The following is a 27009-nucleotide window of genomic DNA, read 5'->3' on the forward strand; positions in this document are numbered from 1 at the left end:
AAAGTTTAGCCCTGTCCCCCGAATACACCCATCTCTGCCTCCTTTTACCTGGCTACATTATAAGCTTGTATTGAGTTACCCTGACAACATTCAGCTGGAGAGTAGGATGAAATTTTGATATTTTGTTTTATTTCTGGTAACCAGAAAAATTACCTGGGCAAAACCTTTCAATATCAACCTCCACTGGCTTGATTCAACCGTTTTGAGAAAAGAGTAGGGTCCAAGGCAAATAGCTATTCAGGTCAGCTGGGAAATACAAATATTTTCCTGTCGATAGCAGGGCTGAATTAGCCATGCTGTCATGGGATTTGTCAATCAGGCCTGGGAGGCGGAGCTTGTCAAAGCAGAGAACAGAGCTTTGCTCTCTGCGGCTGCACGTGTGTTCCCACGCAGGAAAGTAACGGAATCTCCTCAGTCTGTTTTTTCTGTGAGCGGGATCACACGCGGAGCTGTTCTCTCCTCAGCATTAAACAAATAAAATGTCAAAATCGGGGTTTAAACCCTGTCGTTGTGGCAAAGTAATGTCGGCCACGGACGGACATGACCGATGTTACAGTTGCCTAGGACTGGATCACAATCGGGAAGATTGTGACTTTTGCTCTAGGATGTCACCTAGAGCACTAAAACAAAGGGCCTATAGACTTCAGGAACTTTTTGCCTCAAGAGACCCATCGGAGGCTCATTCATCGCCTGGCCCACTGACTTCATCGGCTCCATCAAAAAAGAGAACTTTGTCGTCGGATCCTCAATCCTCCACTCTTGGAGGTAAGGAGAACGCAAAACGATGAAGGCCAATGGATTCTAAGAAATCCACAGAGCCTGTAGAGCCGCAACATACCATATCGGCGCCAGAAATCTTGGCGCCGACACCTTCTGCGCCTAAGGTGCCGTCTGCGCGTAAAAAAGTATCGGCGCCGGGAGAGAGATTGGCGCACAACCTGACCGAACCGGTGCGCAGGGCGCAGAAGAAGCCACCGTGCAGATCAAATACGCGCATGGCGCCATTGAAATCTGCACGTACGGCGCCGAATCCAGTGAAATCTATGTGCACGGCGCCGAAGACATCGGCGCCGATAACCCTTGCGCGCACAGGTATAGAAAGATACGTGCATAAATCTACATCCGTGCATAAAACTACATCCGCACATAAATCTACATCCGTGCATAATTCTACATCCGCGCATAAATCTACATCTGCGCATGAACATAAATCCGTGCATAGATCTAAATCTGCGCATAAAAGGCATAATTACTCACCTCAGGTATTACAGAATGAGTTGGAACGACGACATTACCCTTCACAAAGCTCTTCTTCTGGAGCTGATACCAGAGAAGTTACATCACGTAGAAGTCATACAGACTCGTCGTCTAACTATTATCATAAGCACTCATGACACTGTCACCATAAAAAATTGGCAAAGAGGAGTGCTACATGGGAAATAAGCCCTTCAACTTCTGAATCATCTCATAGACTACCTTCCCATACCTTCTCACAAAGAGAGGTAATACAGGTTGTTTCCTCTAGCACTTCTACAGATTCAGAAGATTCGAGGAACATATCAGTCAATAAAATACAAAACAACAGAAAAGTACCTAATACTTCACCTCAAAATAACTCAATGCACCTTAAAGCAGGTGTCTCGCGAGAACCAGATGGTCGTATGACAATGCCCCCTCATACAAAAGAGACATTTTATCAATTGTCTCAGTCTTTAGCAGGTTTTTATGAAACGCTTCAGTCATCATTCAAAATGACTAATATTGCTGATGACAGTTCTCCGGAATACAAAACACAGCTTAATAGAGAGCCATCGGTAGAACCGCCGACATCTCCCATAATAAACCAACCAGCCTCGCCAACTCATACACAGGATACATATTTTAATTCTCCTTCAATAGAAACATCCCCATCATCATCTACGGGATTCCCGTCGGATCCACAGGAACAACCACAGGAACCGTACTCCCCTCCGGAAGACCTGACATACCCAAAATTCCTAGAAAAATTGGGGACAATACTGCATCTAGAGGTCCAAAAAGAAGCAGACCCTAGAGCAGAAACCTTTGGTCTTCTAAAGATTTTCGATACTCCAGGGGAACCAACATCTCTTCCACCACAAGAGCTCCTTCACTCAGTCTTACAAAAGTCCTGGGATGCGCCTTATGCAATTGCAGCCATTTCCAGGAAAACAGACATAAAATTTCGTATGAGAAAAGCATCACTGTACACTCTACCACAATTACCTCACGCTTCAATTGTTGTAGAGTCGGCGATGCAAAGATTTAAGAAAACAAAGTCGCATTCCTCTTACCCACCAGGGAAAGACAACAAATATTTAGATGAGTTTGGCAGGAAAATATACCATAACTCGATGTTGACTGCACGAATTATGCAACATCAATTCTACATGGTACAATACCTATATGAGTGCATGCAAGCTTTGAAGGGTATGCTTTCCTCAATGGCGGATCAGATACCTCCGCCTCTTCATGACATGGAAGAGTGTTCTCGAAACCTTTTGAGGTCAATCCTCGAAGCACATGAAACATCATCCAGGGCATCAGCAACAGTCATTGCAGCCCACAGACTAGCATGGTTACGTTCAAGTTCGATACGTGAAGACTTGCATGAGAAACTAACAAACCTCCCATGTACAGGAGATAACCTGTTCGGAGAAAGATTCCAGGACACAGTAGGTAAATTGAAAGAAGAAGCTCTAGCAGTACAATCATTAACATCACTTCCTACTTATTCGACCACACGTCGTTATATGGGATCTACTCGTAGGCAATCATATGCCAGAAGACCCTATAGATCTTATCAATCTTTTCGTACCCAACCATACCCTGCTCCACAACACAATACATCAAACCAACGTAGAGGTAAACCACGTAACCAGAGGCAGCAGGCACAACAGCCGACTACCGCAGCAAAAGCAACTCCATCTCTTTAGTTACTCAGCTGCCACCACAACATCAAGCTCCTCCAGGCAGAATTCGTTCTTGCCTGGAAGCCTGGGAAAAAATAACATCAGATCAATGGGTTTTGGGGATAGTACGTCACGGTTACCAATTCCAATTTACCACAAAACCCATATTGCCTCATCTTTCCACACTCAAGATTCACAATTCCCATCCACAACTGGGGGAGGAAATTGCTTTGCTTCGCAAACAACAAGCAATTTGACAAATTCACCCACGCTCCAATTCAGCAGCATTTTATTCCCTATACTTTCTCATACCCAAGAAGTCGGGGGGCCTTCGCCCTATACTAGACCTAAGGGAATTGAACAAATTTATCACCAAGGAGAAATTCAAAATGGTGTCGTTGAAGTCAATTCTTCCTCTCATTCAAACCAACGACTGGATGTGCTCCATTGACCTGAAGGATGCTTACACACACATTCCAATCCATCCATCCTCGTGGTGTTACCTATGTTTTCGCTATGGACATCAACACTACCAGTACAAAGTTCTTCCCTTTGGACTATCGGCTGCACCCAGGGTGTTCACCAAATGCATGATAGTAGTGGTGGCTCATCTCAGGAAACAAGGTATAACCACCTTTCCATATCTGGATGATTGGCTCATAATCGGGCCAACTCCAAAAATCTTACTGGATCACCTCCATTGGGTGATACACTGTGTACAAGAACTAGGATTGGTGATCAATTTTCAGAAATCACACCTACATCCAACACAACAGTTACAGTTCATAGGCGCATGCCTGGATACTACGTGCAACAGAGCATACCTCCCAGGCGACAGAATATCACACTTACGTCACCTTCTATATACCTTGAACCATACTCAGAGACCGTCAGCGAGACAAGTCTTGGTAGTCCTGGGCCACATGGTGGCAGCGATTTTCACGGTTCCCAACACCAGGCTACACATGAGGCGCCTGCAATGGGGACTAAAACGCCAATGGAAACAGCATTCACAACCATTGACGCAGAAGGTATCGCTGACTGCCGAAATGAAAAAAGATATAACATGGTGGCTCCTAGACTCCACCCTGTCCAAAGGAGCGTTGTTCAGCCCCCCTCCTCACAATGCAGTCCTAACCACAGATGTTGTCTCACAAGGGCTGGGGTGCACACCTCGAGATTTATGAAACACAAGGGTTATGGACAATCTCGGAACAGAATCTGCAAATAAATTTGCTGGAGCTCAGAGCGATTCGCAATGCATTACGAGTATTCCAAGACCACCTGAAAGAACGCAGGGTCATGATCTACACAGACAACCAAGTAGCGATGTTTTACATCAACAAACAAGAAGGATCCGGTTCATGGTCCCTTTGCAAGGAGACCCTGATAATTTTCGAACATGCTCACTGAAATTCCATACATCTCCAAGCAACTTACTTACCGGGAGTTGCAAACACAAGAGCAGACAGACTAAGCCGCATCTTTCATCCCCACGAATGGACACTCAATACAGAAATAGCCCAAGACATATTTATGCAGAGGGGGATACCTTCGATAGATCTCTTTGCAACAGAGATCAATGCTCAGGTTCCCAAATTCTGCTCGATAAGACCAAGCCAATTCAGGATCGCTCAAGATGCCTTCCGCATTCCGTGGACGACAGGCCTTCTGTAAGCCTTTCCTCCCATACCTCTCATAACAAGAACAATTCAGAAGTGTATAGCGGACAAAGCTCAACTGATACTCATAGCCCCGGCCTGGCCGAGGCAGCCATGGTACAGTTTCCTGCTTCGACTATCCATCAAGGATCCAATTCAATTACCGAACCGACAAGATCTTCTCTGCCAAGATCAAGGGACACTTCTACATCCGCCTCACTCATCTCTACACTTGACAGCTTGGAGATTGAAAGGCTCCTTCTGACAGAACAAGGAGTTTCCACTTCAGCACAATTCATTTTGTTAGAATCAAGGAAACTCTCAACCAGGAAAAATTATAGCTATAAATGGAAACGTTACTCTGCCTGGTGCACTTCCAAAGGTGTACCACCATTGGATTGCTCACTGGAGTTGCTCATTGATTATCTTCATATACTATATGTAGCTGGTCTAGCAACATCATCCATCAGAGTTCACCTCAGCGCCATAGGCGCCTATCATAGACCAATCAATGATATTCCTATATCCAATCACCCATTACTGACTCGTTTCATGAAGGGGTTAACGCACATTCGTCCTCCGGTATCCAAACCTCCAGTTCCATGGAACCTCAACATAATCTTGGAACAGCTCATGCTGTTCCCATTTGAACCCATGGACTCAGCACACATTAAATACCTCACATGGTAGGTGGTATTCCTTGTTGCAGTAACATCAGCACGAAGAGTTAGTGAATTACAGGCTTTGGTCCATTATCCTCCATACTTGCAATTTTATCACCAGAAGGTAGTTCTCCGAACTCACCCATCCTTCCTACCAAAAGTGGTTACCCCATTCCATCTCAATCAAACCATGGAATTACCAACTTTTTTCCCTAAACCGCACGCAAACGATAGGGAAAAACTACTGCACACACTAGATTGTAAAAGAGCTTTAACACGCTACAAACAAAGGACAAACTCGGACTCCCGTGTTTCTCAACTCTTTGTCTCCTTCGACCCGAAGGCACCTGGATTACCAGTGGCTAAACGCACCATTTCCAGCTGGTAGCACAGTGCATCAAATTCTGCTATGATAAACAGAATTTACACTTACATTCTACTCCTAAAGCTCACCAAGTTAGAGCAGTAGCAGCCTCCTTGGCACACTTGAAGAATGTGCAACCCATAGACATTTGCAAGGCAGCTACATGGTCATCACTGCATATCTTCACTGCTTTGACCAACAAGCAGCCACTGATCCGCAGATAGGGCAAGCAATACTGCAATCTCTAACCTCCAATACACGGTGACTGCCACACTGTCAAAGATCATGTACAAACACACATATCATAAATGACGTGATCGGGAGCTTGGGACTCCCATGACAGCATGGCTAATTCAGCCCTGCTATCGACGGGAAAAAGCAAGTTTGCTTACCGTAAACGATGTTTCCGTAGATAGCAGGATGAATTAGCCATGCTGACCCACCCTCCTCCCTGGCAGTCACCAAGTCTTTGACTACAATGATGCTTAATCACAGACTGAGGAGATTCCGTTACTTTCCTGCGTGGGAACACATGCGCAGCCGCAGAGAGCAAAGCTCTGTTCTCTGCTTTGACAAGCTCCGCCTCCCGGGCCTGATTGACAGATCCCATGACAGCATGGTTAATTCATCCTGCTATCTACGGAAACATCATTTATGGTAAGCAAACTTGCTTTTACCATTTGATCCTGAAAGGAACCTGTTTGGATGGCTGAAAAGCAGTAAAATTCAGCAAATGAACATATAATGAAGGAAATTAAACCCCTGTTGCTCTGAGCTATGGAATTCTTTAACTGCTTCATTTTCCTATGTGTGAACATTATTAACCCTTTTCTGATGTGCCAAATAACTCACCTAATATCAGCAGTATCTGGAATTGGAAAGGAAAATGCATTGAGCATGTGCAGACCCTGAAGTCAGCATATATGCAAAGCAAGAGATCAAAAATATCTGCCCAAACTTACTTCAGTCCACACTCTGCCTCATTGGCATAATCTTTCCAACACTTATTCATTTTAGTGTCATAGATAGCATAGCAATAAGGAAAAGGACAGCATTTAATACTTGTAAAAAAACACTGGGCCTGATTCACTAAGGCACTTTTCCTATTCTGTGTCTATTGAAAAACAGCATAGTGAATCAGGCCCACTGATTGCAGTCATTAAACATAGTGTAAATGCTGTAAACGAGCTCCAGGGCACCAGAATTTCTGGTACACAAGCTCAGCATGTGTACAAATGTCTATAAACCTACCACTTCACATCTACACAATTATTAGTCTTCATTAGAGATGTGCATTTGTTTTTGCCGAATTGGACAATTTCAATGAAATTGTCCAATTCAGCAAGGTTCAGAGGACCCAAATCCTGAAACGGATGTTCCCCAAAATTCTGGAAAAATGTGTTTTTCGGGTTAGCGTGGGGGGGAGGGGCACATTTATTTAAAAAACAAACAAACCCAACCCTTCAAATTTACTTAATTACAACCCCCCCCCATCCCGATCTCCCCCAAGACTTACTGAATGCATTGGTGGTCCAGCAGGGATCCCGGGAGCGATCTTCTGCTCTCGGGCCATCGGGCCTGCCAGGAATCAAAATGGCGCCGGTGGCCCTTTGCCCTTACCATGTGACAGGGGCTACCGGTGCCATTGGTCGGCCCCTGTCACATGGTAGGAGCAATGGATGGCCAGTGCCATACTGAGCCCACTGAGCATGCCCAGCATGCCATGATCCCTCGAGCCACAGGGATCTCCCTTCAGTCTCGTGTGTAGCAATGAGCATTAGCAAAAATAAAATAATAAAATGTATTGGACCCAACTCCGCAGGGTGGCGGGCAGGTTTCGTGAGGACTACATCCTGCTGTCCTGGGATAACACCTATTACAAGGTAAGCAATTTTGCTTTATCCCAGGACAAGCACGATGCTAGTCCTCACATATGGGTGATTAGCAAGCTATAGGCTGAGTCATTTTGCATTGAACCAACATTGAAAGGATTGTTGGATAAAATGGAGGCGGCCTAAAATCACAGCAGGTTGGATGTAGAAGGAGTTGGATTATACTGGAAACAAGTTCTTTAAAACAGATTGTCCGTAAGCTGAATCTTGTCTTCCTTCTTTATCGAAACCTCACAAATGGTCAAAATGCAAATGTGGAAGAGAACTCCATCTAGCAGCTTTACATATGTCAAGAATTGGCACTGAACGATAGTATGCTACTGAGGTTGACATTGCTCTTACTGAATGCGCCTTTACTCATCCTTGGAGAGGAAGGCCTGCTTTGTCATAGCAGAACTATAGATTCTATATATGCCTCAGATAGATTATTTGCTCCTGCAAATACATGGTTATTAATATTCTATTGTTCGATATTTATGCATATTATTTGAAACCCATGTTTTTCTGTAAAGCCTGTTGCTATTAATTGTTTTACTGTTTATTTTATACTGTTACATGTAAAGCCTGTTGCTAAATTAATGTTTCACTGTAAACCGAGGTGATGTATTGCTATACGTACCGCGGTATAGAAGAACCTATAAATAAATAAATAAATAAATATATACAATCTGCTAGCCAGTTGGATAGAGTTTGTTTGCCCACTGGATTTCCCGGTTTGTTTGGATCAAAAGAAACAAAGAGTTGAGTGGATTTCCTATGGACTGCAGTGCGGTCTAAATAGTATGCTAGCGCATGTTTACAGTCCAAGGTATGTAAAGCCCTCTGTCCTTGGTGAGAATGAGGTCTTGGGAAGAATATGGACAAAACTATGGATTGGTTCAAATGGAATTCTGTAACTACCTTAGGAAGGAATTTTGGATGTGCACGGAGTACCACTCGGTCAGGTAGGAATTTCATATAGGGTGAGTATGTGTCAAGTGCTTGTAACTCACCAACCCTTCTAGCAGATGTAATGGCTATTAGGAAGATAGTCTTCCATGTGAGAAATTTAACATCGCAGGAATTTATGGGTTCAAAAGGAGAACGCATGAGCCTTGTTAGCACTAAATTAAGGTCCCATTCTGTGACTGGTGGCCATATTGGTGGTTTAAGGTGAATTAAAACTCTCATAAATCTACTGACAAGAGGTTGCACGGATACTGGTGCATCTCCTATTGTATGATGGTAAGCTGAGATTGCAGTTAAGTGTACTCTTACAGATGAGGTCTGGAGACCAGAGTCTGAAAGGTGCCATAGATAGTCTAGTAAGGATGACGTGGGGCAGATAAAAGGGTCAATGTCTTTTTGTGTACCCCACAAGGTGAATCTTTTCCACTTCGAAGAATAGTTTTTTCGTGTGGAAGGTTTACATGAAGCCATAAGACATTAGTTGAAAGATTGAGTGGTTGTAAGATCAAGCTTTCAACATCCAGGCTATCAGAGATAGGGATTGAAGGTTGGGATGGCGCAACCTGCCTTGGTCCTGAGTTATGAGAGTGGGTGCTGTGCCCAGGCGAATTGGCTCTGTGATCGATAGGTCGAAAAATATGGGAAACCACATTTGTCGAGGCCGATACAGGGCTATGAGTATCATAGACCCCTTGTCCTGTTGTAGCTTCACTAGCATTTTGGTTATTAGCGGTATCGGGGGACACGCGTATAGAAGACCTGAGTTCCAAGGGCGAGCAAAGGTGTCCTTGGCTGGCTGGTGTTTCTGTTTGTGCAGGGAGCAGAACCTGTCTACTTTGTGATTCAGGTCGGATGCAAATAGGTCTATTGCTGGTTGTCCCCAACGTTGAAATATCCTGGTCGCTACTAAGGGATCCAGGGACCATTTGTGAGGTTGGAAGTGACGACTGAGGCGATCCGCAACTACGTTGTGAATGTCCGCTAGATAAGTGGCCCTGAGAAATTTGGAGTGTACCAGTGCCCAGTCCCAAATCTGTATGGCTTCTTGACAAAGGAGATATGAGCCCGTACCTCCTTGTTTGTTCAGGTACCACATGGCTACCGTGTTGTCTGTCTGTATAAGAACAGTCTTGTGTGAAAGGCAGTCCTTGAACGCATGTAGAGCATAACGTATAGCTCGTAGCTCCAGGAAATTGATTTGAAATATTGCTTTGAGTTTTGTCCAAGTATCCTGGGTTTGGAGATTGCCTATGTGAGTTCCTCAACCTAAGGTGGATGCATCTGTAGTTAAAGTTATCTGTGGAGCTGGTTGTAGGAAGGGTAGGCCCTTGCGCAAGTTGTCCCTGTTTGTCCACCAAAGGAGAGATGAACGTAATTGATGGGTATTCTGAACTGGAGATGACAGTGGTTGAATTGCTTGTATCCATTGTGATCTCAATGACCATTGGGATAGTCTCATGGCTAACCTGGCCAGAGGACTGACATGAACTGTGGAGGCCATGTGACCCAGTAGTGTTAGAAACTGATGAGCTGTCGCCTGTTTCTGAAAGCGTAGCTGTTTTGTTAATGAGGAGAGTGTTTCCGCCCGATCTTCAGGTAGGAAGGCTCTTGATAGTATGGTGTTCAATTCTGCTCTGATGAATTGCAGCCTGTGAGACGGAATGAGGTGGGAGTTTTGGTAATTGATGAGAAAACCCATCGAGTGGAGCAGATTGATTGTGAGTTTGAGAGAAATAAGAGCTCCTTGTTGAGATTGACTTCTGATGAGCCAGTCGTCCAGATAGGGAAAAACATGTACACTTTCCTTGTGTAAGTGTGCCGCTACTACTGCTAGGCATTTTGTGAACACTCTGGGTGCTGAGGCAAGTCCGAAAGGTAGAACCCTGTATTGGAAATGCTGATGGCCCACCAGGAAACGCAGATACTTGCGATGAGGAGGGAATATTGGAAGGTGAGCGTAAGTGTCTTGTAGATCCAGAGAACAGAGCCAGTCTTCTGTCTGAAGAAGGGGAAGCAAGGTGCCCAAAGAGACCATCCTGAATTTCTCTTTTCATAGAAATTTGTTGAGATTTCGGAGGTCTAGGATGGGACACAGGCCTCCTGTTTTCTTTGGAATGAGGAAATAGCGGGAGTAGAATCCTCTGCCCTGCTGAGTCCAGGGTACCAGTTCTACAGCTCTGGCTCTCAGAAGGGTGGATAATTTTGCTTGGAAGAGAGAGATGTGATTTGTGTTTATCCAAAGAGACTTTGGTGGAGAGTCTTTTGGAATTGATAGGAAATTGAGTTGCTAACCTCGTGATATTATGGAGAGTACCCATTGGTCCATTGTTATCCTTAACCAATGGTTGTAGCAGAAGGAGACTCGACTTCCTACTGGTATGGTTGGGTTGGGGTTGCTGAGTTGGCTTCTGTTCTCTGGCCTTGTCTCAAAAACCTGCAGCTGGGCTTGTTTGCGCTGGCGGTTGAGGCCTAGCGGTTCTATGTTGTCTGGGCTGAGATCTTTGTTGTGGTCGGGAAGATCTGCCCCTAGGTGCTGGTGGATAGTACCTTCTTTGCCTGTAGTATGGCTTTCTGGTATCTTTTCTTGGTTCATGACGTGACACTGAAGATGAGTCTTGTGGGACAGCAGATAATTGACGCAGTGTCTCTGTATGTTCTTTAAGTTGGGCTACTGCGTCATGAACCTATGATCCAAAAAGGTTGTCGCCCACGCAAGGCAAGTCCACCAACTTATCTTGTACCTCAGGCCTAAGGTCAGAGGCTTTTAACCAGGCCCAACGGCGTGCACTGATCCCAGAAGCTGCAACTCTTGAAGAAGTTTCGAAGCTGTTGTATGCAGCATGAACCTCATGTTTTTCCAGCTTCTAGACCTTTACGGACAATTGCATTAGCTGCATCCTGGTACTGCTGAGGTAGGGAATCAGTGAACTGCTGCATTTGTTTCCAGAGATTTCTCTGGTACCGCGTCATGTAAAGTTGGTAAGACGCTATCCTGGAGTTAAGCATTGCTCCTTGGAAGACTTTCCTTCCTAGAGAGTCTAGGAATCTGTGATCCTTCCCTGGTGGGGTAGACAAATGAGGTCGTATTCTTTTAGATTTTTTCTGAGTCGAATCGACCACTACTGATTGGTGTGGTAGTTGTGCCCTTTGATAACCAGGGATATGCTATACTAGATATGTGGTGTCCATTCTTCTATTGACTGGCGGGACTGAACATGGATGTTCCTACAATCTATGTTGTAACTCTACCAGGACCTCATGAATAGGGATGGCTAGACTTCCTTAGGGAGATCCACAAATTGAAGAACCTCTAAGGTTTGCTGTTTTGTATCCTCCTCAGACACTAAGGGCCGGATTTTAAAAGCCCTGCACAAGTAAATCTGGCTGGATTTACGTGCACAGGGCACTCGTGCGCCGGCGCACCTATTTTGCATAGGCCGCCGGCACGCGCACAGCACCGGGACGCGCATAAGTCCCGGGGCTTCGCAAAAGGGGCGGGGATGGGGCGTGTCTGGGGTCAGGGGGCGGTTTGGGTTGGGACTGGGGGCGTGGCGCCGGCCCCGGGGCCGGCGCCACGCCACCAGTCGAGGCCTCCGAGGCCTCCGGACCAGCCCCCGGGTCTGGTGATGGCGCGCCAGCAGCCTGATGGCGCGCCAGCAGCCTGCTGGCGCGCGCAGATTTACGCCTGCTTTCAGCAGGCGTAAATCTGCCAACAAAGGTAGGGGGGGTTTAGATAGGGCCAGGGGTGGAGGGGTGGGTTAGGTAGGGGAAAGGAGGGGAAGGTGCGGGGGGGGGGTGGAAAGAAAGTTCCCTCCGAGGCCGCTCCGATTTCAGAGCGGCCTCGGAGGGAACAGGCAGCGCGCACCGGGCTCGGCGCATGCAAGTTGCACAAATGTGCACCCCCTTGCGTGCGCTGACCCCAAATTTTATAAGATACTCGCGGCTACACAGGTATTTTATAAAATCCAGCGTACTTTTGTTCGCACCTGGTGCGCGAACAAAAGTACGCGCTCGCGCAAATTTATAAAATCTACCCTTAATTGAAAAGGGATTGTGTCTACCATATCTTTTATAAAAGTGGTAAACGATAAAATCCTCTGGAGGAGACTTCTTTCTTCCCTCAGGAGAAGATGGTTCAGACATAAAACTTTCTGATGATGAATCAGTGTTTCTAACCTCCCAGGAGTCATATGGTGTATATTTGGAAGGAGAAGCAGGAGAAGACCTTGGTGGTATCAACGGCACAACTGGTCTGGACAATCCTGAAGGTCCTGGTTGAGGTTCGTATAGTGGGGATGGACCGGGAGTATCTCCTATACCTGCTGGCTTAGTAGGGATAGGTTGTGATGGCATAGCACTGATGAGGGCATTGAGTTTTTCCATTAGTGGTTGAAAAATCGATATATCTGGTTGTATTGGAGTCCCTGGTATGGGTACCGGCATCGGGAATGGTGATGGCATTGTGATGGCATCAGCATCGATGCTGGTCCCGGCATCGATGCTGGTCCTGACATCAGCGATGGCACAGGCATCGGTGTAGGCACCGGCGTCAGTGCGGGCACCAGCATTGACAATGGTGTCTGCTTCGACGAGGGCATCGTTGTCGATGGATGTAAGTCTTGAAGCGCTACTCGCACTGCCTGGCGGATGAATCCGCTCAGTTCCTCCATTATAGTTGTTGCAGGCAGAGTAGCTATAAGTGGTGGCAGTGAAGGCATCATCGGCTCTACCACAGGGTCTTGTGGTGGCTCGATATCCGGCACCTCTAGAGGTGGGGAACGCCTTGGTGAAGCAGGCCTTGGTGATTCCTGTAGACGAGGTCTCTTGGCTCCTGGCTGTTCCGGTGATAACAGGGCCTCCGGAATCAAGGAATGTTGATGCCGATGTTGATGTTTTAGATGATGTTCAGTGGCTTTTTCAAGCCCGGACGTTGATTTTGTCGATGCCGCAGACGAGGGTCGGTGACGACCGGTCTCCCGAACTTTCCACTCAACGTTTTTTAATCATCAAACGTTTTGACACTCCGGCCGGAGTCAACTGGGTGGACGTCAACATAGAAGGCAGTAACTGGAGGTGGAAAAGGTGTTCCATCTTTTCCTGACATGCCTTTCTTCCTTTGGTGGTCATTTCCGCACATTTTGGACATGACAAAACGTCATGGGATTGCCCTAAATATAATACACACTCAAGGTGTAGATCAGTAATCGACATAGTTCGATTACATTTAGGGCATTTTTTAAATCCTGTGGCCATGATAACCAGGATAGCCGTCGATGGCTATCTGACCAAAACTTTTTGAACTCGAATCGAGTCAGAAACAAAAAATGTACTCACCGGTCGGTGGTTGAAGAGAGACCCCGATGTGGGGAATGAGAAAAGAGGGATTTTTAATTTGTTTTTAGACAAAGTTGTGTGAAGAAGTTCACACAGGGCTCCTGCTCCGTGATGCTAACTGCAGCGTGGAAAAACGAAGACTGAAGGGAGATCCCTTTGGCTCGAGGGATCATGGCATGCTGGGCATGCTCAGTGGGCTCAGTATACCAGTCAAAAGTTTCTAGAAAATTTGACAGAAAGTTTTCTGTGATAGGGCTCCGTCAGTGATGTTACCCATTTGTGAGGACTAGCATCCTGCTTATTCTGGAATAAACTAGCTTAACTGGATAAAAGGAAGAAAACTCAGATTTGCCATGTCAATCTACTAAACAAATGGGCTCCACAGAAGCGTGGAGTGGTTCAAGCAGGATTTGGCTCAGAGCTTGGACCTGAGGCCGACCAGATCCAGGTGCCATTTGGGAAGGAGCTGTCAACTTCCCAGGAAGAAGACTAAAGCTGCTGCTTGAGCAGAATAGGGATATCTTCTCCAGCTTGCCGGGATGTACCCATTTGGTCTAACACAATATCATTATATCACCAAGAGTGATTGTACGTCAACGGCCATATTGGATTCCAGATCATATGTCGCATTATCGAAACAGAAGTGAAGGAAATGCTCTAGCTTGGAGTTATAGAAGAATCTAATAGCAACTGGTCTTCACCCATAGTCCTGGTAATGAAACAGGATGAGAGCATAAGATTTTGTATAGACTTTAAGAAAGTCAGTGAAGTCTCCAAACTGTATGCATACCCAATGCCTAGGGTAGATGAGCTGATCAAGCATCTGGGATTGGCTCAGTTCATCTCAACCCTGGACCTCACCAATGGTTACTGGCAAGTACCCATCCTGTCAGTGGTGAGAGAGAAGACAGCCTTCTTGACACTTGTGGGGCTCTTTTAGTTTATGGTCCTCCCATTTGGCCTCCATGGCATCCCTGCAACGTTCCAGAACTTGGTCGACCATATGCTCTGCCCGTACCAGGGCTATGCTGCTGCATACCTGGACGACATAGTGTTCTACAGTCCAGATTGGAGGACACACCTAAGCCAACTGCAAGCTGTACTTTCCACTCTAAGGAAGGCTGGGCTGACCGCGAACCCGAAGAAGTGCTTATTGGGAGGACAAGATGTCCAATATCTGGGCTATATTATGGGGAAGGGTCAAGTCCACCTGCAATCCAGAAAGACTGAGGTGATCCTACAAACCAAAGGGAAGGTTAGAGCATTTCTAGGCCTGACCGGCTACTATGGAAGGTTTATACCTAACTACTCCGAGAATGCAGAACTACTTATGAGGCTCTTATTGAAGAAATCGCTGGAAAAAGCCCAATGGTCTGCCGAGACAGAGAAAGCCTTCTGTAAGCTGAAGGAAGCGATCTGCTCCAACCCAGTTCTAGTAAGTTCAGACTTTATGGAGCCCTTCATTATTCAGACTGATGCTTCAGAGGTAGGCCTGGGGCAGTCCTCAGCCAAACAAAGGATGGCCAAATTCATCCAGTGCCCTATAGAAATCGGAAGCTCATACCAAGGAGAAGAAACATTCTACAGCGGAGAAAGAGACTTTAGCGGTAAATTGGGCTCTAGAAGCTTTACAGTATTACCTCGTGGGATGGCATTCACCCTGGTGACGGACCACCAACCACTCATATGGATAAACTGGAACAAGGAGAACAATCCCAGAGTGATGAGATGGTTTCTAGCCCTACAGTCCTTCTGGTTTAAATTCTAGCATAGGGCTGGGAAGGAGAATGTCAATGCTGATTTTCAATCAAGAGAGATGTCCCTGACACAGGTAGGCACTCACCAAATTAAAGGTGAGCTGAGGGGGAGGGAATGTGAGGGAATATACAAAAGACTCCCCGAACCACTTTAAAACCCCGGCTAGAGCCATATGCCCACAGCCACCTTAAGGCGCCGAGGCGCAAAGGATTCTGGGTCTCGGGAGGGTCTCTGCCTAACACTATAAAGGATCAGGGCCCAGAGCAGTTAGGCAGATCCCGAGGAGCCGCTTCGAGCCCATGGTATGCCTGAACAGTCTACGTATGAATTACTTGGGACATTTAAGCGAGGTGAACGATAGTTTTGTTCTGCTGATTTTTTTTCCTTGTAAATAAACCTTGTTCCTAACCTGAACAACCAAGTTTGCTGTCTTCCTTGTCTGTTCCACATGCTGTGGCCAGTCCATACACTACAGGGACTTTGGCAAATGCCTTCTGAAAATCCAAATATACCAATCAGCTCATATTTGTCTATATGTTTATTTATACCTTCAAAAAAATCTTAAAGATCGGTAAGACAAGACTTCCCTTTACTAAAACCATGTTGACTCTTCTCCATTAAGCCATGTCTATCTATATGGTCAGTTATTTTGTTTTTAAAAATGGCTTCTACCAACATCTGACTCATTGGTTTATTTATTTATTTATTTTGTAGACTTATATAACACTTATCAATTATAAGTGGTTTGCAATAAAACAGTCACAATAAATAAAATATAAATATTATAGTTAAAACATATTATAAAATCATAGATACAAAATTAAAAAAACATTAAAACAATAACATTAAAAATTAAGTACATAGTAGATTACCAATTAGCTGCATCAACGTTTTATAAAACATCTCTGGTTACCAAGCAGTTGCAGTATAAAATTTATCAATACACCTCTGATTTATAAAGACCCCTCTAATTACCAACAAATTGCTATATTTATAATTTCCTGGATCATGCCTGGTGCCCGTTTTAAAAAGCGGAGTCACATTAGCCACAATCCAGTCTTCAGTATCGTGGTTGTTTTAAATGACAAGTTACAGATTAGTAGTAACAGGCTAGCTAGTTCAGTTTTTGTTTTTTTAGATCTCTGGGGTGGATGCCATCTGGTTCTGGTGATTTATTATTATTTAGTTTGTCAATCTGATCTATTACATTTTCCATTATCACACAGATTTGTTTTATTTGCTCAGAGCTAGATTTTAAAAGCGCTGCTTGTGCAAAAATAGCCACATACGCGTGTATGCGGGCTGCGGGTGAGCAATGAGAATTTTAAAAAGCTGCAAAGTACGCGAGTACATACCCATGCACACATCAAGAAGAAGGGATGGGAAAGAGGTAGGGCATGGGCGTGTCCACTTGTTATCCGCATAACTTTGCTGCTGGTCCTGATGAGGAGCAGGTCTGCAGATCTCCAGTTTTAGGGCTTTCAGCACATGGGGGACTTACAGGATGAAGAACCAGAGGGGTCTTAAAGACCTCAATATCAACTGGACAAACTGGTGGACTAATTTGAAAAACTGTTTTTTTTCCTCGCACAAGCATGTTTTTAAAATACGCCTGCATATGTGCACAAAAGCTATTAAAGCCCTAGTGGAAATATGCATGGGACATTTACTCGCACTGCCTCTTAAGATTATGCACACACATAAGCATGGCAGGGGGATTTTAAATGATACGTGCATACTTGCGTACACGATATAAAATTGCAGCGTGTCTCTGCTTGTGCGCCGATATGAGCATTTATGGGCACACTCGCGTTCCTTTTAAAATTAGCCAGTCAGTATCTCCACCAAAAAGAGTAGTTCAGTTGTGGGTATGTCCCCTACATACTCCTCAATAAAGACCATGGCAAAGAATTCACTCAGTTTTTCTATTTTCTTGACCTTTTCCTAAATCCATGTTGGCTTTTCCTCATTAAACCATGTCTATCCCTATGCTCAGTAATTCCATTCTTAATAATAGCTTCCACTATTTTGCCCAGCACTGATATGAGGCTCACTGGTCTATTGTTTCCTGGATCATCCCTGGATTACTTTTTAAAAACTGGCATTTCATTGATCACTCTGGTCTGGCACAGTGGCTAATTTTAATGTTAGGTTGCAGATTGCAAGTCTACATTTTCATATTTTAGTTCTTTTAGAACTCTGGGTGAATACCATCCAGTCCTGGTGATTTGTTAATCTTTAGTTTGTCAAGTTGTGCTTTTACATCTTCCAATTTCACAGTTATTTGTTTTATTTCCTCTGAATCATCACCTTCATTGATTGTTACCCATGTGAGTATCTCCACAACATCCTCCTCAGTAAAGACAAAAGCAAAGAACTCAAAGAACTCATTTAGTTTTTCTGTATAGCTTTGTCCTCCCTGATAGCCTCCCCCCCCCCCCCCCCTCGGTTATCTAATGGTCCAACTGACTGCCCCAGAAGCTTCTTGCTTATGAATATTTTACATGTAACTTGCCAGTATTTACGATCTTTCTTGTTCTCATTTGGTCTTCTATTTTTCAAAAAATGCCTTTTTGTCTTTAATAGCCTCTTTCACCTCACCATTTAACCATGTTGACAATTCTTTGGTCTTTCTTCAGCTTTTTTTAAATGTGGGGAAACACTTTATCTGGGCTTCCAACATGGTATTTTTAAACAATCTTCATACATCATGCACACTCATATGAAATATATTAAGATTGACTTACCTGTCCAAGCATATCTGGTGCAATGGGAAACGTGGGCCAGATTGCAGAATAAACTCCAAAGAACAGCAACCATAGCAACATGCTTCCCCATACGGCCAGGTGACTAAACTGTGAGGGAATAATACCAAGAATATAAACTCTCTATTTAAAGCAAATTTTGCTGCCAGAAAAGCCTTTTTCTTGGTCTTCTCTAGGATGGATTTTATTACCATCTACATATAGATCTTTGTGCCACATTTTATCTTTTTGTGTGTTTAGGGTAGGCATATCAATAGATTATAAACAATTCCTTTGGAATGATTATTGGTAAGGTTAATTTCTGGATTATGGTTATTCAAATGTATCCTTTTGCAAGCTTATTAATAGAACTGTTTAGTTTATTTATAAAGGAGTCTGTGAAAGAATTTATGCCAACTTCAACTATGTGGGGTGGAAAATGTTCCGTGGAAACATTTCCATGCTTGTTTTTCTGTGGAAAATGTAACATTTATAAAAATTAATTGTTTCATAAAATTCATCAATGATAATGAAAAAAATACCAATAAAATATTTTTACACATATACATTTGAAAATAGAAAAGTATATGTGTAAGCGCAAACCCTGCAGTAACCCTATCTCCGGGAATGCCTCAGCTGTGTCCGGGTAAAACGTATGCACATAAAAGACTAATGACAGATTTAGGATTTTGCTGCCTCTAGGTGCTGTCACCACTACTCACTCCTTCCCTATAAAGTCAGACAACAGGAAGTAGCTACACAGTTTCCTGCAGCAGTTCTCAGAAGTAGATTCAGTACAAAAATTTGAAAATTCTGAAGCGCATTAACAAACATTTCCATCTTTTATTTTACATTATAATAATAAAGTAATTTCCAGCCTTGCTTGTATCTGTGTATGTTATTTTCATTTTATTTGAGTGAGCAAAAGGATTCTCAAATATCAGGAGATCTCAGGGATGGGGAGAGAAGAAAGAGCATTGGTGATGGGGAGGATAGAGGCAGGATCAGGAATATGGGATGGGGTAAGAAGAGAGAGAAGGAAAGGGATGAAAGGAGAGGGAGGAGGAGGAGGGGTTAGGAGTGGGCTCCACCATCTTGGAGAAGAGGGAGGTAAGAAGGAAGGGAAGTTCCAGGATTTGGGGGATAGAATGTGAGATCAAGGTTGACAGGATTCCAAATTGTGATGGGGAGGGAGAGAGGGAGGAGGCAGGAGTCCCTACCATGCTCTGGTCCTGCTCCCTCTTGCATCTCCTCTGTCACCTCCCACCCAGTCTGGCATGCACATTAACCAATTCTATATTTTCCAAACACCAAAAGTATATAGGTATTTAATATAAATATTTATTCAAACAATAATCCTATACAAATAAATTACATTTACTCATCCCTAAAGTTTTCCTAAAAATAGTTATACATGTATTTTAAGACTCATAGAACACGTTTACTATACATTAATATATTGAGTACATCAGTAAGTGTTCCAGACCCTCAAATCTGAACTACTACTATAAACTACTGCTAATCTCAAGATAACCTGAAATGCGGCACTGTTTATGCATCCAAAAAATGCAATCACATTTACTATTATATACATTCAGTTGATATCATATAAGTATAAAAGGTGTAACATTCTTATAAATATCAAGCTGTAGTGTTCCTATGATTCGATAACCTGTCCCAACAAGGCCCTTGTTTCGCCGACCCGGTTTCTTCAGGGGAACTTTCAAAAGGAACAATCAACAGCAGATAAATCACCCCCAAACAATGACTGTAAAGGATATCTCATCCCACTCCCACCTTGTCACCATGGGGTGAGATGGAGACGTAACTGGGTTTGATATTGCCTCGCGGCTAGATGGATCAATTTTATTTATTTTATTTATTTAGCATTTTTTTATATACCGAGGTATAGCAGACATTGCCTTCACTCCGGTTTACATTTCCAACAACCTGTTACATTTAAATCAATAACGGAATAACAGAAACTGATTCAGAACAATAAACTAATACCATTCAACATATACATTATAATTAGGAATATGACTGTGTTCAAATCTTGTATGGGGATGGTTGACACAGAAAAATCGAGAGAGGTTTCTGTAAGTCGGGGAGGACGTTGTAGGAGGGAGAATGTATGCCCGAAGTGGGGCATGCAGTGGAAGAGAACTATAGATTTATCCTTAGCTGTCCTTGAGAGTGCAATCTTTGCAAGACTGGGTGAATAGCCAAGTTTTAAGATCTTTTTTAAAAGATTTAAAGTTTCTGTATATAGCTTTGTATTCAATGCTTCCTATTTCCTGAACACACTAAGGGGGTCATTTATCAAAATGCGATAAGGCGTTTTCGCATGCGAAAACGTGTTTAATGCATGTGATAGCACCATATCGTATGGTTTGATACAAATTCAGAAAATAGGAGGAGTTAGGGGTGGAGAGTGGGCTGGATTAATCTGTCTGTGAAGAGCTATCACACAGCCATAATGCTGATTTTAACAACACCTCTTTGAATTGTGTTAGGCTGTGTGACTGTAAGGCCTATTTGTGGTGAATTGAAGAGGGGGGGGAGGGGGGAGAGAGAGAGAGAGAGAGAGAGAGAGAGAGAGAGAGCGAGAGAGAGCGAGCACCTGGCCATAATGTCATCCCCATAGGTAGGTATTTGTATCCCTATGGTAGGCCCACCTAGTAACTCGAGGTGGGGTTTAGGTTTGAGTGTAGGGGGTTAGGAGCCCCTTTGACATTCTACGTGACACGTACGAACAGACAAGTGGTCTCTTGTGAAGATTTGATGACCTTCGGAGTGAGGAAACTCACTCCAAGATGAGATTTGGGCAATGTTCTCTCCACCTAGCTTGATGCTACCCAGGTAGAGAGTCAATCAAGCTAGGTGGAGAGAACATTGCCCAAATCTCATCTTGGAGTGAGTTTCCTCACTCCGAAGGTCATCAAATCTTCACATGAGACCACTGTTCTGTTTGTATGTGTCACGTAGAATGTCTCTCTCTCTCTCTCTCTCTCTCACTCAAAAATGGTCCACCCAGTGGTCATATGAAGGAAATACAACAGGTCTGACACCTATCACAAATTCTGATAATGTTATCACAATATGCACTAACTTAGCTCTTTGCATAGTACAAATTGCAATAAACTGAATTTTTGCATAAACTACACCCCTTTTGCAATCGCATGCGGTACTTACCGCATTTTGATAAATCCAGGCCTATATCTTCAAAAAATTCTTCTTATTTCCTACGACTACTATGCGATCAAGAATGTTTCTAAAGATTACTCTTCAGAGGTTTTGTACCTGTGAGCCAGCGGAGAATATTCAAAAGCTGGAGGATAAAGGAGCTCAACTCTTCACAACCACTCTCTCTCTGGGTCTCCCAGGTGAAACTCAGAACCTCCTCTACTGAAAACACCCCCAACGTTCTTCTCTCTCAGTCTAACAGCTTCAGAATGGCAGGCCGCTAGCTCCGTCCTCGGCCACCCCTGGTGCCTCCAGCTCAGCTACAGACCCTGGTGTTCCCGGTGCAGCCACCGCTTCCACTGCTCCACTTCGGGCCTCTCTGCATGGCCCGCGGAGAGACACTGCTAATTGGCGCTGCGTACCTCCTTAGGCACGCACACATCACTGAAGCTTAAGTAGGGCCGCGGCGGGAACCGAGCCACGACCCTGGATGATGACGTCTGCGGAGCACCGGTACTTAAGCCCGGGCTCCGCTCCCTAGCTTTGCCTTTGCAACAGGTCTCCTCACTGGTTGAGTACTTGTTGCCTCCTGAGAGATTCATCTCACTCCCGTGTTCCTGTTCCTCGCTGATCCTGGCTCCTGATTCCTTGATCCTATGTTCCTACTCTACATCTTTCCTCGGATTGCCTATACGGACTTTAACTCTGCTTTGCCTGACCACGCCGTTGACTCTCTCCAAGCCCAGGCCTCTGCTTTGCCTAACCATACCGTTGCCTCTCTCCAGACCCAGACCTCTGCATCACATGACTACTCCGTAGCCTCTCTCCAGACCCAGACCTCTGCATCGCCCAACTACGTTTGACTATCTCCGTGAGCAGACCTCAGCCTTGCTTGCCACTGCTTCCAGATTGCCGCCAGCCCTGACTCAAGCTTGTTCCACGACACCTCTTCAGCCTACATCCTGGACTTGGTCTATTCAGGCTTCGGTCTGCTCTTGCTCGGGCACACCCTGTCTGCCTTCATTCCTTTGGCGCCCGAGTCTCCGGGACACTACCTCGTCCAGGACAAGACTGTACCATCTCTCACCTGCTGTCTCTGGGCTGACCTCGATCTCCTCATTGACAACGACATACGGAAGCCCACCTAAGTCCAGCCGGCCCTGGCATCCAAAGGTTCAACCCATGGAGAACGAGGGCTGGTATTGGTGAAGCGCCAGCTGGCCTCCGTTCACCAGCCCACTCCACCTGCCGAAGGTGGGTTCCGTAGGTCCCTACCTACGGGTTGCATCAACCCCACCTCGGCCCAAGGGTCCACCTCCGGCGCGCAACATGGAGAACACCTGTTACAGGTAAGCAACTCTGCTTTCTCCAAGGACAAGCAGGATGGTAGTCCTCACACATGGATGATTATGTAGCTCCAGGCTGTTCCCAACATGAGCAGCATAGAACAAGTGCCAACGTGCACAACATCTAGAGCTGCAAAAAACTAGGGGAGCAGAACTGCACCCAAGGACAGGGCCCATGGTAGGAAGAGTTGGGGTTTCATGACTGAAACAGATTACGGAGGACTGACTGTCCAAAACAACTGTCACGTCAGCCATCCTTATCCAGGCAATAATGAGAGGCAAACGTGTAGAGGGAACTCCAGGTTGCCGCCCTGCAAATCTCATGGATGGGGACGGCATGCAAGTGAGCCACCAAAACTGACATGACCCTAACAGAATGAGCCTAGATGTGACCCTCAAGCTGCAAGCCCGCTTGAGCATAGTAGAAGGAAATGCAGTCTCCTAGCCAATGAGATATGGTCTGCTTAGACACTGCGACTCTCAACCTGTTTTTGTTGAGGGAGAAAAAAAGTTGAGTGGACAGATGGTGAGGAACCACCCATTCCAGATAAAAGCTAGAGCTCTTTTACAATCCAGGGTATGCAGTGCCCACTCACCTTGGTGAGCATATGGCCTTGGAAAAAAGGAAGGCAGGACAATGGATTGATTGAGATGGAACTCCGAGACCACCTTAGGCAGCAACATTTAAAGCGTACGTAGGACCACCTTATTATGACAAAATTTGGTATAAAGGGGGTACGACACCAAAGCTTGCAGTTCATTGACCTTCTGTGCTGAAGTAATCGCTATTAAGAAGATGACCTTCCAGGATAGATACTTTAGGTTGCAAGATCCAAGGGCTCAAAAGGAGCCTTCTTGAGCTGGGACAGGACTATGTTGAGGTCCCAGGAGACCACTGGAGGCCGAGTGAGGGGTTTAAGTTTCAGCAAGCCCCTCATGAACTGTCCCACAAGCGGATGGGTAGAAATAGAGGCACCATCTCTTCCCTGATGGTATGCCCCAATGGCACTAAGGTGAACCCTCACCGAAGTGGTCTGCAGACCAGACTCAGAGAGGTGCAATACGTAGTCAAAAAGCTTAGGTGGGGAACAAGAGAAGGGATCCAGACTGTGTCCCACACACCAAGCCAAAAACCGTTTCTAGTTATGATTATAAGATTTTCTCATGGTGGGCTTTCTAGACTCCAAGAGGACTCGAGATATGTTTCCGAAAGGCCCAGAGCCTGTACTGTCACCCGGTCAACATCCAGGCTGTGAGAGACAGGGCTTAGAGGTTGGGGTGGTGAAGCCTGCCACAGTCCTGAGAGATCAGGTCTGGAGCAGTCCCCATCAGATTGGAGGGAGTGAGGCCAGCTCCTGTAGAAGTGGGAACCAGACCTGGTGAGGCCAAAAGGGTACAACCAGGATCATAGTACCTCATTCCTGTTGGAGCTCTTGGTGTGTTTTTGGGATCTATGGAAGAGGAGGGTGTGCGTACAGCAGACCGCTGCCCCAGTGAAATGAAAAGGTATCTGACACCGAACCTCTGCTCGCCCGGCCCAGGGAGCAGAATCGATCCTCTTTCTTGTTTTCTGGGGAAGCAAACAGGTCCATGTCCGGGGGCCCCACAAGCGAAAGTTTATCTGGGACTGCATTTTCTGCACGGACCAAAGACCCTGAGTGTGGAGGTCTGCAACATGGGCTCCCCATCCCGTGTGTGCCCATCGGATTGGAGGGAGTGAGGCCAGCTCCTGTAGAAGTGGGAACCAGACCTGGTGAGGCCAAAAGGGTACAACCAGTATCATAGTACCTCGTTCCTGCAGCGACCACTACTTCGCGCGCCTGCGAACCCGACGGTCGTCCTTCTCCTCCTTCATCTTCGTCCATAGGAGCTGGGAGAAAGGGCCGCGCAGCCGGCACCGGGACCCATCGGGGTAAGGCCCCTTAATTTCTCGCCCTACCACCGACAGCCATGAGGCCTCACTCACTTACCTTTCGACAGCCTAAAGCCGGCATCCTCCTCCACGAGACAGCCGCCAGAGAGCCGAGTCACGCCGGTGACGTCAGACTGACCACTACAAAGGGGGGATTTAAATCCCAGCTCGCTCTCTGGGCGCCGCATGCCCGGCGTTGCGCAACAAAGGAGCCTGCCCCTTTGTGCGCCTCTTCGTGCAGCCCCAAAGCGCAGCCCTGCAGCACAACTAAGATTATTTCTCTTCTATCTGAAGTAGGCCAATCAAGCGCATCTTGTCACCTCATCAGGCTGCTCACCGGCTATCGACTGCCCCTCTTCACTCCGCAGCAATTTGTCTTGCTCAACCATCACTATCAACCCCTTCATTTTCTTCAAGATGCAATCCTTTGCGATCGATATAATCTACAAGCACTTTGCCAAGCGTCCAAAATCCTTTACTCCTCCTTACCACCGTCAACAGAGGCTTATCCCTATCATGATCTCGCCGGTCACCCAAATTCTTGGACTCTCTCTATTCTCATTAACCTTGTTTAACGCCCAATCCATCACCAAAAAAAACTCACATCCTTAACGATTACCTGACGGATTCTAAACCTGACATCTGTGCTATCACAGAAACCTGGTTGAAACCAAAGGATACAGCGTTAATAAATCAGCTCCCCACCCAATTATACGACCTTTTCTCAATTCCCAGACCTAAAAAAAGAGGAGGAGGGCTACTCCTAGTGGCAAAAAAAGGGCTAGGCCTAACCCTCCATCTCTCAATTGCTACAAGCAATCTCAAATTAGCCTTTTTCAAATCAAACTTTCTTCAAATCGGCTTAATTTACGCACCACCGGGGAAACTAGAAGCTGACCCTTCTCCGGTTATTGAATTCACTGCCAAACACTTCAATCCAGATAAACCAGCTATTTTGATGGAAGACTTTAACTTGCATGTGGACACCTCGCCACTCTCTGCGAATTGCGAATCTCTTCTCTCAGCACTCAACCACCTGGGATTCAGTCAAATTGTTACAGCCCTACCCACAAAGGGGGTCACACTTTGGACCTCATTTTCATAAACAAGGGCATTTCGCTATCAGCCAACCCAATTCACGAGCCGGTCCTGTGGTCAGACCACCAGATCATTTCCACAGTCCTAGAGATTAAAGAGCACCCTCCCCATTCCTTTCCCAAAACTACGATTACTTTCAGGAAACCCTGTTCAATAGAACACCTAAGCACACAGCTATCCAAGGAACTAGATCAACTTGACTTCACAGATGCCAACACAGCAACCTCATCCTGGATCAACATCACCAGCAAAGTTGCCGAACAAACTTGAACACGATATCCAAAACTCTACACCCTGCACAGGACAATAAGAAACCTTGGTTCACACCAGAATTGAAGTCACTTAAGCAAAACCTAAGAAACAAAGAAAATAGATGGCGAAAAAACCCCTCCACTTCCACCCTTGCTGCCTACAAATCCCTCCTTAAGTCCTATAGGAATGCTATCCACAGAACAAAGAAAGATTTTTTTCTCAAAAAAAAATCCACCACTTCATCTTTGACTCCAAAGCTCTGTTCTCATACGTATCAGCCCTCACCAAACCTACCTCACCTCTCATCCCAGATGCCCAAGCATCCAACAAAGCCAAGGAATTGGCCGAATACTTCGAGAGAAAAATTGCCAACCTTATCGTGCCCATCACGGCGTCCAGCCACCAGCCCCCCATCACATTCACCACTGGTTCTCAACGTAACATAACACTAGACTCCTCTGAGCCTATGTCTTCATTGGAAATAGAGCTCATCTTGAAGAAACTTAAATCCTCCTCACACCCAGCAGACCCTATACCACCTAACCTGCTCTTCACCATTCCAAATATTATTTCTAAGCCTATAACTGAGGTCATAAACTGCTCCCTTGCCCAAGGGCTAGTCCCAGACCAACTAAAGCTTGCAATGATTAAACCCCTATTAAAAAAACCCAACCTATCACCAGCAGACCCAGTGAACTTCCGCCCCAGAGCTAATCTGCCTATGATCGCTAAACTCATGGAAAAAATTGTAAATAAGCAACTGTCTGACTATCTGGAAGAAAATAATATTCTTGCCTCTTCTCAGTTTGGCTTTCGCAAATCGCTCAACACGGAATCTCTACTAACATCTCTATCGGACACCATCCTCCTAAATCTGGAAAAAAGTCAACCATATTTACTCATCCTCCTAGATCTTTCTGCT

At 45.3% G+C, this 27009-nt stretch overlaps 1 protein-coding gene across 1 annotated transcript in view; it reads right to left on the minus strand.

Annotated features, from left to right (window-relative positions):
• The window catches only part of ATP8A2 (ATPase phospholipid transporting 8A2), a 1219142-nt gene that overhangs the window by 259535 nt on the left and 932598 nt on the right, over positions 1-27009 (minus strand). The window contains exon 33 of the mRNA XM_029602569.1: positions 18297-18404. Within this exon, the coding sequence (XP_029458429.1) occupies positions 18297-18404 (108 nt within the window). The remainder of the gene's footprint in view (positions 1-18296; positions 18405-27009) is intronic.

This window comes from Rhinatrema bivittatum, chromosome 5 (genome assembly GCF_901001135.1).
Source record: "Rhinatrema bivittatum chromosome 5, aRhiBiv1.1, whole genome shotgun sequence".
NCBI classification, from domain to species: domain Eukaryota; kingdom Metazoa; phylum Chordata; class Amphibia; order Gymnophiona; family Rhinatrematidae; genus Rhinatrema; species Rhinatrema bivittatum.